General features: G+C 37.0%; 1 protein-coding gene across 4 annotated transcripts in view; it reads right to left on the minus strand.

Moving 5' to 3' along the window:
• Window positions 1–20,746, minus strand: part of GRAMD4 (GRAM domain containing 4) — an 86,285-nt gene that overhangs the window by 30,626 nt on the left and 34,913 nt on the right. For all 4 annotated transcript variants that reach the window (XM_039341279.1, XM_039341280.1, XM_039341277.1 and 1 more), the window contains exons 2-3: window positions 18,691–18,895; window positions 7,323–7,443 (exon numbers count right to left, since the gene is read on the minus strand). In XM_039341279.1, the coding sequence (XP_039197213.1) occupies window positions 7,323–7,443; window positions 18,691–18,895 (326 nt within the window). The remainder of the gene's footprint in view (window positions 1–7,322; window positions 7,444–18,690; window positions 18,896–20,746) is intronic.

The raw sequence follows: 20,746 nt of genomic DNA on the forward strand, positions 1-20,746 counted from the left end.
TATTTTTTATCCTGTAATCGGCTCTGGGAAGTGGGGGAGGGGGTAGGGGGTGGGGGGGTTTATATTGTAATAAATTTATAAAACTTTTAAATACAAAAAAATAACAGAACCAATTCTTGGGTAATTCTTGTCATCTTAAGGAAACCCACAGCTCAGGGTTAAATTACTTGCTTTGCTTCCAGAAGGATTAGTCTCTGCCCTCTTAAAGAAATGAATGAATCAATGAATGAAGAAGTAACAGGAAGTGGATCTACGTAATATTCTGGATTATTGTTGCCAATCACAATAGTCAATATTGCATGAGAGGTGTTAACAACTTGTCATTCATATGGAGACTGAAGCAAATGCTGAAACTATGTATCAGGTCAGAAACACTAGTATTGTTAAACTATAGAGCCAATTATTAATGGTGGCTCCCTATTTCACAAGAGGGTAAAAAATACCTTGATCTGAATGAAACAGATAACTTGAAGTTCCATGAAGTTAGCTCTTATACTCCTAAAGTTTGGTTAACACTGAAGGCACTACACATAACATCAATAAGCTGATTCACTGTATTCAGGTTTTAACTGCCGGCTGGCTGTATGAAGAAGTCAAAGTAGCAATTATTTTTGTGCCAAATGGCATCGACTATTGTTGTTTTAACCTGGGAACCTTAAAACCTGGGAAAATGTCATTAGCATCATGCAATATTTAGGCATTTACCAAATTTGAAAGGCCACCTCACCTACGGCAATATGAATATTGTTCCACAGGACTGGTGCTATAACAGAGGAGGAATGGGATCAGAAGTGTTCTGTTGGATCATTCTGTTGGATCATACAGGATGAGTGGATACTATGGGAGACAGATAATCCCCCAGATAGTCAGGCCCTTGTAATATTAATATTAAAGAAAAGACTCCAGGCAGAATTGTTTATCCCAGTATCAAAGATTAGGAATATGATACATTTTATGTGCAATTGATAATTTCTGATTTCATAAGAAAGGTTCAATAGATTTTAAGCAATAGCTAATATTAGATCAAGAAAGCCTGACCAAGAGCTAACAATAAAGGGGACATCTATAGGATGTATTCCAGAATTATTGGGTATACACTAGCACAGACATGTCAAACACAAGGCCCAGGGGCCAGATGCGGCCCGCAACATGGTTTCATGTGGCCTGCGTAGCCATCCTGAAAACAGTGAGAGAATGGCCCCTGCTGCCTTGGTCCCGGCCCTGGCCACCCGGGAGCCAATGTACAATTTTGTGGTGGTCATCTATGCTAAAACACATTCAGTTTTAGCTCCACAAGGCCATCTGGAAACAAGGGACCAGCCCCTGGGTGCATGCTGGGGAGGTGTCACCCTTTGTGAGGAATGAAGAAATGCACCATCGCCTGGAAGTGGCCAGCAAATGGCCCTCGCCTACTTCACATATCCGACTTGACAGGCTCCGGGGGAGGGGTTTTGGCAGGCTCTTCCAGTGGACCATGCCTTGGTCCCACCCCTTCTGCCAGAGACCCTCAGATCTATCCCACTCCTGCCCAGGCCCCCACAGGGACCTTTGACGCGAACGATGTAGAGCTGGCCATGCCAACCCAGTAGGCCACACCCACTCCAACCACGCCCACCCAGTAGGCTGTGCCTACCCTGGCTACACCTACCCGGACCTCCCTGAGGACAACCGCAATGCTGATGCGGCCCTCAATGAAATTGAGTTTGACACCCCTGCACTAGCAAATGGAACAGATAAATAAAAGCTATTTTAAAAAAAACAATTGCAGTACATAAGCAACTCTGACGTCATTTATTTCCTTCTATATTAAAAAAAATGTTGCTTGCCCAGAGTTTCAAATAACAGTAGGGCATCAGAATAAAGATCTTAGAACTAGTACACGCCTGGCGTGATTCATAAATAGCCTGAACTGGTTTCTGCCATTTACCACCTGCGTTTATAAGCTTAGTAGTTGAGTAAACAATTCTTAAAAGGTCATTAAAAGAACATGAAGGCAAAGGGCAAAGATACAAAATGTTCTAACATTGGACATAGTAAAGCATATTTTTGAAAAATGGACCCAGAAATTAATAGTGTCAACAGACACATCTGTATCTATGGAAGAATTGGGTCTAAAAGATGTTATGGAAAGGGAACAAATTTTACCTGCCAGAGTTGAAAGTGGATTTACAAATGGCTACAAGAATGACATGGAAAATGATGTTACACTGGCCATACAAAAGAAACCGACTGATGTCTTAGTAATTAAAACAGATATGGAAACCATAAACTAAGAGCATCACATGGATAATTTTCCTATATTTGATTTAAAAAAGAGATTTAGTAAAGTTTTGAATAATCTCATGAGAACAGTCAGAGAAAAAATGAAAAGAAATCAAGTACTATGACATTTGAATGGATTAAGATTATTAGAAGTAAACGTAAGGAATATAAAGTTGGTTTGTTGCTCTTCTCTGCACTCTTTCCAGAGTCTCAACATCTTTTTCATATTGTGGTGCCCAGAACTGGATGCAGTATTCCAAATGCGGTCTTACTAAGGCTAAAGGTTAAATAGATATGTTGTTACCACTGGTAATACTTAATGGACTTTTCCTGATCAGGACTGAAATGATGAGGATTTGAGGTTTGTTTGTTTTTTTTGTAGATATAGATGGAGTATGGGAGAAAAAGATCATTTGTTATATTTTAAATTGCTAAAAAAATTAGACTTTTGAAAGTCTAAAGGATGAAAGTTGGAAGTCATTTCTTTATATATTACTTTTGTTTTTCTTCATTATATTCTTATTTTTATTTCCTTTTTATTTCTCCCAAAGAAACACTTGGTATAGTGTGATGAGTGGCACTTAAATTTAATAAATTAATACATAAAATTTCTCTTTTTATTATTTCCCTTTCTATTTTTGGCACCTTTCACTCTTTCTTTCTATTGTTTTACCTTTCTTCCAATTTACATTTTTACTACTGGTATGGCAATTATATTATTCGAGGGAGGGAGGGAGGGAGGGAGGGAGGAAGGAAGGAAGGAAGGAAGGAAGGAAGGAAGGAAGGAAGGAAGGAAGGAAGGAAGGAAGGAAGGAAGGAAGGAAGGAATCTAACAGGCCTTCCAAAGAAGAGACGAGTTTTATTTAGCACTTGCTATACATATTTTGGTTAGGCCATGCTGGATAAAAGCATGATACTTCATGTTTAGTTTCTAGAAAATGATCAAACAAATTTAATTATTTTGTTAACAAACTGTTTATTAGCCTTAAGCAGAAGGGCACAGTAGAGTACTATAATTATAAGAGCATCCTAGCTCTGTAGCAGAATTCTACCGTAGTTGGTGAGGTGCCAGGCATTAAGAGAGCCAAAGAGGTAATGTAGGTCAGCAAAGCCAAATCACTTTATTTGATATGATTAGCTGTCAACTGATCCATTGAAAGTGGCCTCAGCAGAAATTTAAAAAAAACCATCCAGGGTTCAATTTGAACATAGCTTATAGGACAGGGAACATTAAGAACTGCATGAGCCGGCTTAGAGAGGAAATATAGATGAGATGTATCAATGACTAGGAGACAGACAATTCCCAAAGAACACGTGATTTGTTCATTCTTATTGCACATAATTGGGGAACTGAAAGAGGAATTGGCAGATTATTTTATTTGAGTCTATGTTCCCATGCTGAATTTTCTTTACTACAGAGTTCAACATTCCACACAGGAGTCCTACCTTTGCTTAATTATTTTTCATTCCACAAACTTTCTTGTAACAGCTCATTAATTACAAAGAACACCCATAAGCACTTATCCAAGGCAGGAGACGTATTCCATTCTGGATAAATGGTTGTCCAATCTTTTCTTGAAAACCTCAAGCAAGGGAGCACCCATAATTCCAGGAAGCAAGCTGTTCTATTGTAACTGTTCTCAGCGTCAGGAAATCTCTCTTTAGTTCCAGGTTGGATATCTCTTTAATAATCTTCCACCCATTACTTTTTGTCCCACTCTTCATTTAATTTAATCACAATCTTCATTTAATTTAATTTTTCAGTCTTGAGGCTGCCCAGTTCCACAACTCTAGTAGCTTACAATTAAAGAAAATTAAAAAGAAACATATAACAAAAAAATTGTAAAAGAAGCAAATAAAAGCTACAGACATATTAAGTTCAGTGTGGAAAGAACTTCAATAACTTTGGGGGATAAATAACTCTGCCTACAACATGGAGTTCAATCCTGACGGGGCTCAAGGTTGACTCAGCCTTCCATCCTTCCAAGATCAGTAAACTGAGGACCCAGATTGTTGGGAGAAATATGCTGACATTGTAAACCACCCAGAGAGGGCTATAAAGCTCTATGGGGTGATATATGAGTCTGTGGTGGCGAACCTATGACACGGGTGCCAGAGGCGGCACTCAGAGCCCTCTCTGTGGGCACACGCGCCGTCGCCCCAGTCCTAGGCCTTCAGCTGGGTTTTATAAAACCTTTTTGCTTTAGGCCTCCGCCATCATGTGCAAAAAAAAAAAAAAAGGTTCAATCAATCAGTCAATTTCAACTTCTCCCAGGAAAAAAAAAGATCTTGCAAAGTTGGAATTGATTGATTGAACTTTTTAGTCCCACCCAGTCTGCCGTTACTACCGCAGCCATGCCCACCCAATTGGCCATGCCCACCCAATTGGCCACACCCACCCAGCACTCAACGACGCATAAGTGGGTTTTGGGTTGCAGTTTGGGCACTCGGTCTCTAAAAGGTTCGCCATCACTGGTCTAACTGCTATTGTTATTAGTATTGTTATTGCTATTGGGTTTTTGTTTTTATACTTCTGCTTCCCTAGGAATACAGAGCAATGTATCAACAAAACAACAAAAGTCTTTTCAATAAACTGTTTCTGCAGCCAAGAAAAACAAGAAAACAGCAATTAAAATTAAATTTATTTTTAAAAGGCAGTTGAAAAGACTAATCCTAGAGAAGCTGTCATCCTGCAAACGGCTGGTTGAACAAATATGTCTTCACTTGTCATTTAAAATAAGGTAGCGTGGGAGCTAGTCACATATCCTTCTCAATCTAACCATCTAAAAACCAACTAAGGTTTCTGAAGAGTGTTCGGAGAAACTTTTCAGTATGAGGCTATTCATTCAATCTATATCAAGGTAGATATTACCAAGCATCTTGAATGCATCTGGTTTTTCCCAGATGGCACAATATTTTCCTCTTATACACAGGATGCTAATGTATATGTGTAATGGAATGTACAAGTGACCTTGAGCATCCTAGACAAGAGAGAGAGGAGACTCCAGAGTTGCCAAGGTTGAGAACCCCTGCTCCAGAGGCTTAATTGTTAGAAAAAGAAACTTTGGTAGAACTCGCCATAAGAGATCAAGTGGTTAAAAGTAATAGAGGGAAATCTGTACCTTCAGACTTACAAGTTTAATAGACATAGAATGTAGGGTTAGGAGGAGTCCTCTAGGTCTTGTACTCCAACAATCGGAATAACAGAATAACAAAATTGGACGGGACATTGGAGGTCTTCTAGTCCAACCCCCTGCTCAGGCAGGAAGCTATATACCATTTCAGACAAATGGTTGTCCAATCTCTTCTTAAAAATCTCCAGTGTTGGAGCATTCACAACCTCTGGAGGCAAGTTGTTCCACTGATTAATTGTTTTAACTGTCAGGAAATTTCTCCTTGGTTCTAGGTTGGCTCTTTCCTTGATCAGTTTCCATCCATTGCCTCTTGTCCTGCCTTCAGATGCTTTGGAGAATAGGCTGACTCCCTATTAGATATTGAAACCCAGTTATCATATCACCCATAGTCCTTCTTTTCATCAAACTAGACATACCCAATTCCAGCAGCCATTCTTTATATGTTTTAGTCTCCGGGCCCCTAATCATCTTTGTTGCTCTTCCCTGCACTCTTTCTAGAGTGCCAACATCCTTTTTACATCATGGTGACCAAAACTGGATGTAGTATTCCAAGTGTGGTCTTACCAAGGCATTAAAAAGTGGTATTAATACTTCATGTGACCTTGATTCTATCCCTCTGTTAATAAAGCCTAGGACTGCATTGGCTTTTCTGACAGCTACAGCACACTGCTGTCTCCCTCTCTCAGTTACTACTGTTAAGCCAAATAACACCTATTCTATAGTTAGTGTTTGGTCTTCCTGCCTAAGCACAAGATCTTATCTTTCTCATTACTGAACTGTACCTTGTTGGATAGGGACCAATCCTCAAGTCTATCAAGATCCTACTGAACCTTGAGTCTATCTTCCAAAGTGTTAGCAATGTAATATTAGTATTCATGGTTTTGGTTTCCTGTCTGAACTACCTTGAAGGGCTGATGTATTATCCCTTCTTCACAACAAACAGGCAGATAGAGGATTGCTGCTGGATTTTTATAAGATCAGTTTTGGAGATCTAAGTATACTGTAGATATTACCTTCAGCGATACAATGAAATCAGATATATCAATCCTGCTATTCCTTTTATTTAGCAGACTTGCACACTTTTCATTTTTTTCACAGGGTTTTTCCTTACCAGATCAACAAAATATTTAAACAAACTAATGCTGTATCCCATAAATTTCCAGTTTCCACAATAATTACTTAAGATGCCATTCCTTGTGTACATTCGAACCAGAGATTTATGATGTTTGGGAGAATGTTTTGGCTTCAAAAAGTTTTTACTTAATTCAGCTACAATTTGCCTAATTATCCAAAATACTATAACAATATAGCATCTCCTTGTACTATTTTGTCTTGCAACCATATTTGTAATGACTATGGTTCTTTTCTGCTTTTTAATGCTTGTATCTTAATTTTATACTGTACATAATTAAAAGAGTATACTTGAAAATATATCAAATAGATGAATTCATTGTTTGCATCAAGTCCAATAAATCTGATAAACAGAAATGAAATGCACGTACAATTTAAACAAAGCCAAACTAGTCTTAAGCCCCAACACTTAAACCATTAAACAAAAACTGTTACTAATCCTAAAAGAACTATGTTAATAACAGAATCTAAAAATGGACTTTTTTTATTATCATAATCCAATTCATGCTTCTATTCATAAAATATTCATAAAATATTCTGAATTTATACCTAATGGAAAGCAAACTAGTTTGGAGGTTATTGTGTACCATATACTTCTAACTAAACAAAAAAATCTTTCCTGAGTCATTGCTGAAAACTTCTTTCTAATTAGGACTTCAAATTATAAATAAGGAAACTTAAAATATACCTTTCCCAGAATGACAGGATCGTGTCAATTAAAAACATAGTATCAGCTAATAATGAGGAAATATATATACAATACCGAGTCCCCAAACTAAATGTCTTTGTACTTACGGAGAAAGTGCTTTTCCAGCAAGGCAATTTCCAAGTGGCCTTTGATCTCATTTAATCTGTCAGATTCTGTTCTGTTATAATCGGGAACTCCTGTAGCCATGATGACAGTCCCAGGACCAGCCTATGGAGGGAAGGAGGGGGTGTATAAGAAAAAAGAAAAGATCCTGGCAGCTCAGAATCCAATCTCTGCAGGACAAGAAGCAAGAACAGCCACACAACCCCCTCACACACACTCCAAAATGAAAATATAAAACAGTAGATAAGCTATGGTTATTTTTATTTACTAGTTTATTTGGGATAAACCAAGAGCTGGGCAGAGCCAGAAACCTTTTGTATAGCATTAGGCTGCTGAAATGAATCAATGGAAGCTTATGAAAAAAACCATATCTCTCACGGCGTGTCTCGCATCACTGCGCTTGCTCAGACCTCCAGAGCAGATGCTTTGATTTCTGCAGCACAAACCGTCATTATCTAAACTCCCTCTGATTGGCTAGAAACCTGCTCCAAATACGGATCCTTCCAAGTCAATTATGGGCCACGGTTTCAAAAGGACCATTTAAACAATTATGAAGTCTGTAAACTGAATATGCTGCACTCAGGATAAATCCTTTCTCATGCATATTCAAGTACAGTCTGCAGCACAGAGTAAGAAAGAAGAAAGGGGAGCAGAAAGGGTGAGGAGAGAAAAGAGACCTGTAACGTTTAAAATTTCCACAACTGTAATATCCTTGAGATATTATTTTCTTTATTTATTGATTAGCCCTTGCCTTGGGCCATATCAAAGTGCAAAGTTCCAGAGAGAAATTATTACTAAAATTTGATAAAAGCAATTTAAAATGGAATTAGATAAAATACAATTTAAAATGATGTTGGAATAAAATAAAATGAAATTGGGATAAAATACAGTCTAAAATGAAATTGGAATAGAATACAAAAATTTAAGATACAGATAAAATATGATAAAATTATATTTCGGTGTCACCCTTGCAATCAGTCCCACATATGCAGATCTCAACTGGACCATTTTGCTTAAGTACTGTGCTGTGTTAAATGTTATTTTCAGATTCTGACTGCACATAAGGTTAGTTGTTTTGATATGGGGATCACAATGGATCATTCGTTTGGTATATAAACCAAGGTACCTGTCTCTCTCCCTCTTATACAGGCAACTATCAAATAGGATATGAGCCAGATCTTCTACCTCTGGCGCTCCGCAAATGCAGAGACATTCATTGTAGGGTATAGAATGGAATCTCCCACATCTAACCATTGTGTCGAGCTGTTCGAATCTCGCTTGCGTAAATATGTCCCTTAGATGTTTTGGCAGTTGTAACTTCAAATAGCGGTCTATTTGAAAAGTACATTTGTATTTGCTCAGCCATTTCAAGTTATCCACCTTGCTAAGGATAGCTATCCTTGAGATATTAACTTTTTAAAAAATGGAGAGAGAGAATAGGACAGATAATGCAGCATTGCAAAGATCAGGAACAGATTTATATTCTCATATAAACTTGGGCGTACATAAAAATAAATTATCAGTGGGTGGATGTGTGCATTAATTGCCAAGCAAGACAGAAGCTACACCGGATATCCTTGAATTGCTACTGTAATTGAGCCTGGCAATTATCGTTGTAAGTTGTGATTATCATAAAGAAGATCATCACATGACTGGGCCTGATTTTGTTACCTTTTTGTGGCTGTCATTAAGCAAATGTGGTGGTCATTAAGTGACCACTGTTTGCTAATGGGCGGGGTTTTTTTTTTTCAGGAAACCAGAAATAAAGACTGCTTTCTGGAAAAACTGTCATAAATCATGGCCACATGACCTTGGGGTGCTGCAAACATCTATAAACATGACCCCATTGCCAAGCACCCAAAATGTGGTCAGATGACTGCAAGAGGGGTGATGTTGTGACTTTGAAGCCAGGTTTCAAGTAGCTTTTGGGGGGGGTGTCCATCAAAACTTTGAACGGCCATTAAGAGATTGGTCATAAATTGGGGACTACAGTATAAATTTAAAGAAAGGAAGAGATGTATATGAATAAGGTGAGTGAGTGCTAAAACATCTTGTAAGAATAGATGCCTATGCATGAAAAAGATCAAGAACAAGCTAATAGTCAAGAGCATAATTGTCATTCTATTAATATTCTAGATTATTGCTTCTAAAGCTGCATCTGGGATTAGAACATGTTGCGTAGTGATTATGGGAGCTGACAGTAGTTATGCCTGGTGGGAAAAACAAATATAGACAATAAAGTTTGCTTTAAAACATATCCGTGTGTTATAACGATGTTAAAAATTGTATCACTTGAAGGTAAATATAATGCCATTGATAATTATAGTTTTCCTCTTCTGAGAAAATGGTAGCAAGAGATGTACAAAAATAAAGTATAAGTCAGTATTTGCTCAACACTGGAAAAATAAAGAAATGCCATCTGAAGAAGAAATAATCAAGAAAATACTGGACTATGCAGAAATGGATAGACTTATGGTGAAGATTAAAGAAAAAAAAGTTACAGAATATTTTCAAATATGGGACATATTTTATCAATGGCTGGAGGAACGAGGTAGAGATTAGGAATTTAATTTTATTATTAAGTAAAACAAATGAACCTAGACAACACGTTGTTTACCAAGCACTATGAATTGTATGTATGTATGTATGTATGTGTGTATATATATATATATACACACACACACACACATACATACATATATACACCCACGAAAACCTCAGAATATATATATATATATATATATACACATTTTTCCCACTTTTTAAAACTATAATATATACACAAACACTGAAAGTAAAACTGAAAAATGCGTTAAATAGTAAAATCCTTATTTGCAACGTGTTTCATTTTCATAGGGAATAGCACATTTAAATATAGTGAAGCTCATTATCTCAGATGCAATGCAGACATACAATGCAGTCATACAGAGCTTTCTATTTTATAGTAGATAGTTTCTGTCAATGAACTCAATATACATATATCTAGAAATTAATTTTCTACATGCACCCATTCCTCCAACATTTTAGGAATGTGAATTCCTATGCAGTAGTTTTATTTGTCTCTGCATGTTAAAAAGGAAATCAGAATCACTCCTGTTTTTGTCTTTTTCTTGCTTTCTGGAAGATTAGCTATGCAGTCATCTGTGGAAAATAACATCAATGACCGACCTAACAGTAAATAGGCAGGTTGGCTAGTGTCACTTTGAAAGGCTAAAATTGCACTCCATTATCTGCTTCAATGCTTTACTGCGCTCTGAGAAATGGTGATACTTCAAAAACAGCCACTGGAATCAGAAGTATTTCTGCTACTGAAATCAGGGTTAAAAGTATGCAGATTGAGGCACTATCAAGTATTCCAGAAATAATGTAACAGAATTTAGTTCTGGATATAATACCACAATCAGTTCTAATCCCGATCCCCTATTAATTATAAATGGCAATGCTTCAACAATAAAAATGATGTAACAAGTTATATTTTGGGCTTTTATTTTTACCCCAAATTTCTATGTTCCCCCATCAATCTCATTTTCTTATTAGCACACCCGGCCACGCAAATGGAAAGTTACACTTGCTTAGAACTCATTTTTGTCCCCATAAAATATTAATCTAACTGCACAGTATATTAGACACATCAACGCAGAGTTCTTAGATTCAGTGTTCCAATATCTCAGGGGCTGCCCCAAAGAAGAGGGAGTCAAGCTATTCTCCAAAGCACCTGAAGGCAGGACAAGAAACAACAGATGGAAACTAATCAAGGAGAAAGGCAACCTAGAACTAAGAAGAAATTTCCTGACAGTTAGAGCAATTAACCAGTGGAACAATTTGCCTCCAGAAGTTGTGAATGCTCCAACGCTGGAAGTTTTTAAGAAGAGACTGGACGGCCATTTGTCCGAAATGGTACAAAATTTCCTGCCTGAGCAGGGGGTTGGACAAGAAGATCTCCAAAGTGACAGTTACTTAAATGGGATGGACAAAATTGGCAGTTAAAATTACGGGAAGAGTTAGCACAAGAAAATATTATTTATTCTTGGTTCCAATATAGGCAATTATTAGATAGATGGAAGATAGACTGTAAGGTGGGTTTTCACAGAGAAGATGAAAATCTTATTAAGCAAGTGAAGGATCAAAGACAAACCCACATTAAGAGGATCTATGGGGTTTTAGTTGAATTGGATTCAGAAACGGAACTAATTAAAGATTGTATGATTAGATGGGCGCAGAATTTTGGTGAGCCAGTTCCATTGGACACCTGGGAAATTATTTGGGTGAGAAATGTCAAATTTACACAAGCACAGAACTTAAGGGAGAATTTTTATAAAATGTTTTATAGATGGCACCTTGATCCACAAAAAATGTCTTTTATGTACCCTGACTTACAACCTAAATGTTGGAGATGTGGTTGTATGGATGCTACTTATTATCATATTTGGTGGTCGTGCAGAGAGATAAAAGCATTCTGGATTAAGATATGGTGGAATATCCAGAGAATTTTTAAAAGGAGGGTAAAATTTACTCCACAATTATTTTTGTTAGGTATAGTTACTGATTGTGATACAAAGGAGGTTATATTGATGTTAAATTGATAACAGCTGCGAGGCTGTTAGTAGGACAATATTGGAAGAAGGAATCTTTGCCTACATTGCAGGAATGGTTTCTTAAAGTGTCTCATTTGGCGGAAATGGCAAAGATTTCGGCTTTCTTAAAGGGACAAACGCAAGAGAAATTTCTTGCTGTTTGGGATAAATGGATAAAATTCATACAATTTAAATTTGATATAAAAAAATATATAGTTTTTTCATAATTTTTAACTTTATATATATATATATATATATATATATATATATATATATATATATATTCTATTTTATATTCTTTTTTTTATAAATTTTTTTAACTTTTTCTTTAATTAAGCCTATATTCTGCTCTGGGAGGTCCTGGGGGGGGGGAAGGGGGGGTTTGGGTAGGGGTGGGGGAAGGGGGGTTTTGTTGGGTAATGTTTGTTTTTTATTTGTATATGTTGTTTTTTGTTTTTGTATTGTTTCTTATTTTTTGTAAAATTTATAAAACTCTTTAATAAAAAAAAAAAGATCTCCAAAGTCCCTTCCAATTCTGTTGTTCTATTCTATTCTATTCTATTCTATTCTATTCTATTCTATTCTATTCTATTCTATTCTATTAGATGAAGCAGAAATGACTTTAAATTATAAACGAAGGCAAGAATTTCACATAATTATTGAGGAAAGGGACATTTAGCATTGCAATCTTATACATGCGTGTTCAGAAGTACCCTGAGTTCAGTGCCTTCCCAAGCTATAATTTTATATTGATTTATCTAGGAGTAGGATTCAAGGAACTCAGTCAAACTTAATTTTGAGCCAGACTATTCAGTAGGAACAACCCAGTCTTCTAGAGTCACCTTCTCTCTTCTAATTTTGAAAACTGCACAACTTATTAATAATTTGACAAAGGAATCACATAAAAACTACAATACAAGCCCTACATAAAGCTTTATGTAATTAAGCCTATGGTTTCTCCCAAGCCTGTAAGTGCTGGCAGAGTTGATGTATTGTGAGTTCCTTTTAGGTAAACAATGTTATTTCTCAGGACCCAAATGAGATCTTGGAAGTGCACTTTCCATTTAGCTCTCCCAGCCTTTTGAAATTGCCTTCCATCTGAAATTTAAGGAGATCCTACCCTTCTAGCCTTTCAAAAGCCATGACGACCTGACTCATCACATAAGCATTAGGCTAAAATGGGGGTGGAGTCAGAAGGTTAATAGTTTGGTTGGTCTGAAGCCTGGTGAAAAGTATTGTTCCGTTTTTATTCTATTGCTTTTATTGATTGTTGTGAGATGATGTAATGGGCATTGGGAATGGCTTTGAGAGATAGAAGGAAAGGGCCACTACCAAGGCAACACTCGGATTTTTTATTTTTTGAGGTTGGCCCAAAAAATAATGGTTTACATTCCAGGATTCTAAAGGACCTAGAAGATATAATATCAGAGCCACTGAATATAATCTTTCAAAGCTCCTGTAGCATAGAGGAACTACCAGAAGATTAAAAAAAGAGCTGATATTGTTCCAATCTACTAAAAGAAGGAAAATGGATCCTGGAACTTATAGACCACTCAGCTTGATATCAAAACCTGGGAAAATCCTGGAAAAGATAATCAAGTGAGTACCTAGAAACAAACAAGGCATTTGCTAGAAGAAAACATGGCTTACTTAAAAACAGATCATGCCAGAAAAACATTATTTCCTTCTTTGACAAAGTGACTAAATTACTGGATCAGTGAAATGCTGTGCACATAGTATACTTGCACTTCAGTTAGCCATTTGACAAAGTAGACCACAGCCTACTTCTTGATTAGATAACAATGTGGAATAGATGGTACCACCAAGAAATGGATTTGCAATTGGCTGACCAATCATGCCCAGCATGTAAGCCTCAATGGAACTATATCTATAAGGGGAAAGCATGCAGTGGGGTAACCTCAAGATTCTCTCTTGGGCCTGGTGCTCTTCAACATCATCATAAATGATCTAGATGAGGAGATAGAGGGGTGAATTCATCAAATTTGCAGAAAACACCAAGCTGGGGGAATTGCTAACACTTTGGAAGATAAAGTCAAGACTCAAAAAGAACCTGACAAACTTAAAACATGGGGCAGTTCAGTGGTGAGAAAAGTAAGGACCTGCACTTAGGCATGAAAAATCAAATGCACAGGTATACAATAGGCAGCAAATAGCTCAACAGTTACTGGCTCAACTCCCTTGGAGAGAGGGATTTATGGGATTTATGAGCAATCAATGTGCTGCAGCTGCCAAAAAAGCCAATGCAGTCCTAGGCAGTATCAACAAAAGGATAATGTCCTTTTAAGTATTATCATAAGAAGTGATAATACTGTTTTATACTGCACTAGTGAGGTCACAGAGAAGAGCAACAAAGATGAAAAGGTGTCTGGAAGCTAAACTATACAAAGAATGGTTAAGGGAACTAAGTAGGTCTACCCTAACAAACAGAAGAGAGGGTCAACTTATTCTTCAAAGCACCTGAGGGTAGAACAAGAAGTAATGGGCGAAAGCTTGTTAAAAAGAGATTGGACCTAGATCTAAGGAGAAATTTCCTGATAGTGAGGAAAATCAATGGAACAACTTGCCTCCAGGAGTTGTGGGTGCTCCATTGCTGGAGGTCTTCAAGAACAGTCTGCATAACTATTTGTCCAAGACCATATAAGGTCCACTGCCCTGAGCAGGGATTCAACTAGAAGACTTCCAAGGTCTCTTCCAGCCCTATGAGTCTATGAAAATCTATTCCATCCACTCCATCCTTGCTTTACCCATTATATCTCTTGGACACCCAAAAAATCATAAATATGACTTCACTTTGACCTTTAAATGTCTTTCAAGGTAATTTCTAAATGAAACATTAAAGGTTCTGGAACTGTTTTAGTGGTAGCATCTCTTGTCCTTGCACACCAGGAACTCTTCCTCTGTTGCATTTCCTATGTCCATAAAAACACAAATATTTCACATAGTTGGGGGGGGGGTTGGTTTGGGCCTGCCCTGACAAAGAGGGCACTATTACTATATTATTTATGTTGTGTTTTGTTTGTTTTTAATGCATTGCATGTGGTTTCTTGAACGCTGCTCAAAGCCAGTGTGAACTGGAATGGAACAGAAATTTTAATAGTGTAATGAATAAATAATTGGAAAAAAAGTCAGCCTCAAGATGTAGATCAGTTCGATAAATCCACATTAAGACTAAAATGGCTTTTTGTTTATTAAGATTGGACATAATAACAGAATCATCCACATCTGACTGTGTTTTACTTCTTCCCTTTGTTGTACTCATGTGAATTAGGTGGCCGTATGCCTAAGATGCTTACAAATACCTTCATTGTTTCATTTTCATTGTTTAAGCTTAAGCAATATGTTTGCTTGTTGCCTTGGTGATGGATTTCCCCTCTCTTTAAGGGTCTACACTTTATTCTCTACTTTTCTCTTTATTCTCTACACTTACATAGCTGTAAGGCCCAAGCAATCACACTCATGTGTAGAGTTCAAGCTTACTACTTTATCATATTCTGCTTACAATACAGGACTCTCCTCAGACTGGCAGCCTTAGCCTGAGAACAGATAGATAAGGCTCTATGAAGCTTAAGGGGGGGGAGGGAGTGTCCATTCTGAATCTCTTGTGGCTCTGCAAGGACTCAAAACTATTTCTCCTTCCTGGCTGAGTGTTTCACCAACAACAGCTCAAATCAGAAGTTGATAGGGCTGAATAGCACGTGGATTAAAGACAGAAAATATTCTTCCGAGCACGCCAGGTGCATATGGAGCCCCTGTCCAAAACACCATGAACATGTCTGCAGAGGATGACTGCAGAGGATGACTGCACAATCCCAGGAAAAGCTGCTTTAAGGAACTGCCTGCAAATGCTAAGTTAATACTCTGTTCCCAAATGCCCTTTTATCCCTGAAGTCCAAGTGACTGTACTGCTGCAGAAATTAACATTGCAACTGTCACTGTTTTATGAATTTCAATATTTTTCTGATTGGGATGCTTTTTTTAGCACTTCATGTGCTATAAGGCAGAAAAGAATTATTTCAGCAATTAATATTCTACCCTTCAGTTAAAAATTGTCGGAGAGGGAATTGTGCAACACATAGTTTTAAGAGACAGCGAAACAATTAAACCCAGCAGCACCAACATTAATTAAAATTAAACTTCAGCAAAATGTTGGAAAGCTTCTATTCCCAACAAGCCTCTAGTCTATATTTGGTGCAACAAACCCTTTTCTCCAGTCACATCCCACCTACATATTATGCAATGATTCTCAACAGTCAGGTTGAAAAATGGGGGAATTTGAAAAACTACAAGAGAAGCTGTAGCCAGCTTACTAGCATGCAGATATGGCAACAAAAGCAATGTTCCTTGAAATATACAAACATACAAACTTCGTATACCACTTACCTCAGAGCCATTAAAATAACAATACCAACACAAACAAAACTCCCCAAAACAACAAATCACCAAAATATAATAGTTAACCTGAATCCCCCATCAACGCTAGATTTTTAATGGAATATGCAGTTTTAACAATCTTAAGAAAGGCTAGCTTGATTGAGGTCAGTACAGGACACTGCTCCAGTGCAGGTCATTATTAAGAAGGAGTGCTTCTTAATTCACATAGGGTGGGACCTCAACTCACATAGGGTTCTTGAGATAAGTGCAGAGAATAAGAGAGCTGGTTCTGGAGATACACAGAGGCTGAATCACAGAGAGTTAAAAGTTAAGAACAGATCTGATTATACCAGGAATGTAAAAAAAAAGCTTCTGAGACACAATGGTTAAGATGCTGGAGTGATACAAAGAAGACTCACATTCAATTAGATGTCTGGAAGCTCACTTGGTGACCTTCAGCCAGTCACTAATTCAGCTGAACCTTTTTCAAGGAATTGTTATTGTACAAGAAAATCAGAAAAAAGTAATACAGCACCTAAACCTCTCCTAGATGAATGGTGGGATACAAATATAATAAATAAATAAACTATTGACTGAGTGTATTCAGTGCTTTATTATGTGAGTTGTCTGATTTTGGCTTAATCATTAAATAAACTCAGCCACTGTGTTTGGTAAACCAACCCTGGTTTATGAGATATGGTGAAATGAGAACCTCGTCAGCTGTGGCTTATTCAATGAAATTTAGGGAGCTCTGTGAACATAGCCATTTAAAGAAAAAAAAATCACTCAGGATTTTCAACTAATCTCAGAGCTAACAAATAAAACAAAATATGAACTTAAGAACTAAAACACATACAAAATGATCAGAAAGAAGTAAAATGTTTTTAGGTTTGTGAGAGAACCAGCAACAGGGAAAACAAACTTAACAATACTAGCCTTGGGAATGCTTTGCTTTGATGAACCTTCCAATTCACATTTCAAGGTCACATCGTGGAGTTAATGTAAGAGCTCATCTATCCACTTTCTTTTCATGACATGGCACAGAGCAAGTTATTTTTAACTGAGGAGTTTGGAGCAAGCAAGTCCACAACACTTTAGAACAGCCACTAGAGAGATCTCATTACTTTCACTGTGCTTTGAATGTAAACCTTTATCGTATTAGTACAATTTAGCTGCCTTCGGCTGTTCCAGGTTTAAAGTCCATGTTAGTTCAAATAAAATAAAAGATATTAAGTTTTTACTAAATTGTTATTTATATATATTCTTTTTCAAACTTGAATTTAGGAAAAAAATCATGTTTGGTTCTAATCTCTCTGACAAAGAAGCTCTTCTCTCAAGGTCCAATACAGACTCTCAATATAGATTCATATCTCAGAAAGATGAGAAGAACCATAGTCACTTCTCTTTATATTTGCATTTTTGCCTTTCAGGGGATCTCCACATCCAATCAGTGTACAGACAGCAAGAAAGTTAAAATACGCCATCCTCCTTCTAACAACTTTTTGCATCAAATTCCAAGTTCTTTATAATTATATTTAGATATAAATGAATATATTATTGCATGCATACTGTAGGCATGCCTGATTTTTTTAGTTTGGTTTGTTTATTCATTTATTTGTGAAATTTATAAAACTACCTCACTTACAATTTGTGAGTACATCAATAATAATTCTTTAAAAAACCTAAATTAAATCAAAAAATAAATATATACCCAGTCTGAGTGTATTATACTCCTCTGTTAAGAAAATCTCCAGATATACTGAAATATAATTCCCAATAATATCAACTAATATTGGATGGGCAATGGATTAATGAATTCTTAAGGAAAACAAAATATAGCTAAGTTTAATGTATAGATGGGGACCAACAAGAAAAACTAAACTAGGAAATATAATTTTACTTTAATTGATGTAAGGATTTAATTTTATGGCCTCAGGGTGGGTGCACAAGGAGCCACAGGATTTTGTGGTTTCCATTTTTATAGGCCAAAAGGGAAAATATTCTTCCCTTGAAATATATCATAGTTCCAATGAAAATATCAATCACTTTTGTTCTTCATAGCACTAAAAGGAAGCCATCTGAAATAGACCAGGAAAACTTGTATCCATCAATTCCAAAGCACTCGAATTACACCCAGCTATCCTGAGAACTAAAGGAATAATGGAAAGAATACTTAATAAGCCCCTTCTTCCCCAAAAAAGAATGCTGATGAAAGGTGACAAGGCAAAAATCCTCCCTCCATTTTTGCTTTCCACGCTCTAGGCCTAGTAAGGTTTTTAATGTGTGTATTTCTTCTGCCACAGGTTCTCTTCCATTCAGATTGTTCAGGCTTGTTTCTTCAAAATAAACAACAGCAATAAAATGTGCAAGCATCTTAAAGACTTACAGTGTCTCTCAGATCATCATAGCCTGATGTACGAGGTATTTTCATAGGGATTTCATCTCCACATTCAGTATCTGAAGCATTGGGAGACTCTGCTAAGTCCGGGAATTCATCTCTCTTATGTCCTCTGAACCTTATTTTGTCCAGCCTCTTTAGCATGTTCAGCACTGCACCTTTCTGCTTTATCTTAACATGACGGTTGGAGTCCCTGAAGAACACAAAGGGAAGGAGAAGAAAGCATAAGATTATTTTCAGGACATGTATTTAACATAGGTTCTGTACTACATCAATAACACAACTCTTGACAGTGCTCAAGAATACCCAAAGCAATCTTACGGCTAGACTAGAGTGACCTCAGTAAAAATGAGAAAAATAACAATAAAAAATTACAACTTTCTCTTCCCACTTGGACTCAAAGAAGAAAGGTTTTCAAAATTATTCTAAAAGCAAGAAAGGAAGGGGGTCAAAAATATTTCAAGGAAAGTTATGTCACAATTGGGGTCACAACTAATGAGGCTTGTTTTCTGCTTCATACAGTCTTCGCTTCATATGAGGAGAGCACCCTGTGAAGAGATTCTACTGAACACTTAAAATGATAGGAAGATTTATTTTGGATTTGTGTGAGTAACCCAGAGTCATATATCTCAGATTAGAAACCATATAAATTGAAATAACAAATAAAGTGGCCCTCACCTGTGATATAAGAAATACTGTAATTATACAGTATGTCTTATTACTAAATCCTTGATAATAAAAAAGCCATCATACTTCAGAAACCATGTTTTTAAAAAAATAATTTGAATTCACATTTTATTTTACCAAATAACTTTCTATAAAAAGATAATACTTTTTGCCCATGAAAGTATCAGATTTTCAGATTCAGTCCTCCATTGACAATCCTTGCAAATGATCCAGAATGAACTCATAGGCTATAACACCAAAGACAGTAACAGACCATCAATACCACCATACTAGAACATGAGGAGGAGGAGGAGGAGGAGGAGGAGGAGGAGGAGGAGGAGGAGGAGGAGGAGGAGGAGGAGAAGAAGAAGAAGAAGAAGAAGAAGAAGAAGAAGCAGAAGAAGAAGAAGAAGAAGAAGAAGAAGAAGAAGAAGAAGAAGAAGAAGAAGAAGAAGAAGAAGAAGAAGAAGAAGAAGAAGAAGAAGAAGAAGAAGAAGAAGAAGAAGAAGAAGAAGAAGAAGAAGAAGAAGAAGAAGTAGTAGTAGTAGTAGTAGTAGTAGTTGGAAGGGACCTTGAAGATCATCGAGTCCAACCCCCTGCTCAAGCAGGAAACTCTACAACATTTCGGACAAATGGCTGTCCAGTCTCTTCTTAAAAACTTCCAGTGTTGGAGCATTCACCGCTTCTGGAGACAGGTTGTTCTATTGGTTAATTGTTCTAACTGTCAGGAAGTTTCTCCTTAGTTCTAAGTTGCTAGTTTCCATCTGTTGCTTCTTGTCCTGCCTTCAGGCGCTTTGGAGAAGAGCTTGACTCCCTCTTCTTTGTGGCAGCCCCTGACATATTGGAACACTGCTATCATGTCCCCCCTCGTCCTTCTCTTTGTTAAACTAGACATACTCAATTCCAGCAACCATTCCTTATATGTTTTAGCCTCCAGTCCCCTAATCCTCTTTGTTGCTCTTCTCTGTACTCTTTCTAGAGTCTCAGCATTTTTTTTACATCGTGGTGACCAAAACTGGATGCAGATGTCCCATGCTTATGACCTCAAACCAAAGTATGATTTGAACTGAAAAAATCCACAGCTGGGTACATGCTGTACCAATCAGAAGAGGAAAATCCTTAAATCTGCAATCTTAGAAATTGCTTAGAGCAAAGCAGCTCAAGCATTTAAAACACGCCATGAAATATGCAGATCTGCATTCCTGTGAATAACACATTCTGTTTCCCTGGCTCTTCTTTTATGGCCCTCTCTTATTCACATAGGCACAACCAGAGATACCTAATATATCATTCATATACATGAATACGTTTTCCCATAATCTTTTTCTTTCACAATTGACTAACATTTAGTAACGCTAGCTATCCCTTTTCTTAACTG

This window comes from Crotalus tigris, unplaced genomic scaffold (genome assembly GCF_016545835.1).
Source record: "Crotalus tigris isolate CLP2741 ecotype Arizona unplaced genomic scaffold, ASM1654583v1 scf7180000017764.6130737, whole genome shotgun sequence".
In the NCBI taxonomy this organism is placed as follows: Eukaryota; Metazoa; Chordata; class Lepidosauria; order Squamata; family Viperidae; genus Crotalus; species Crotalus tigris.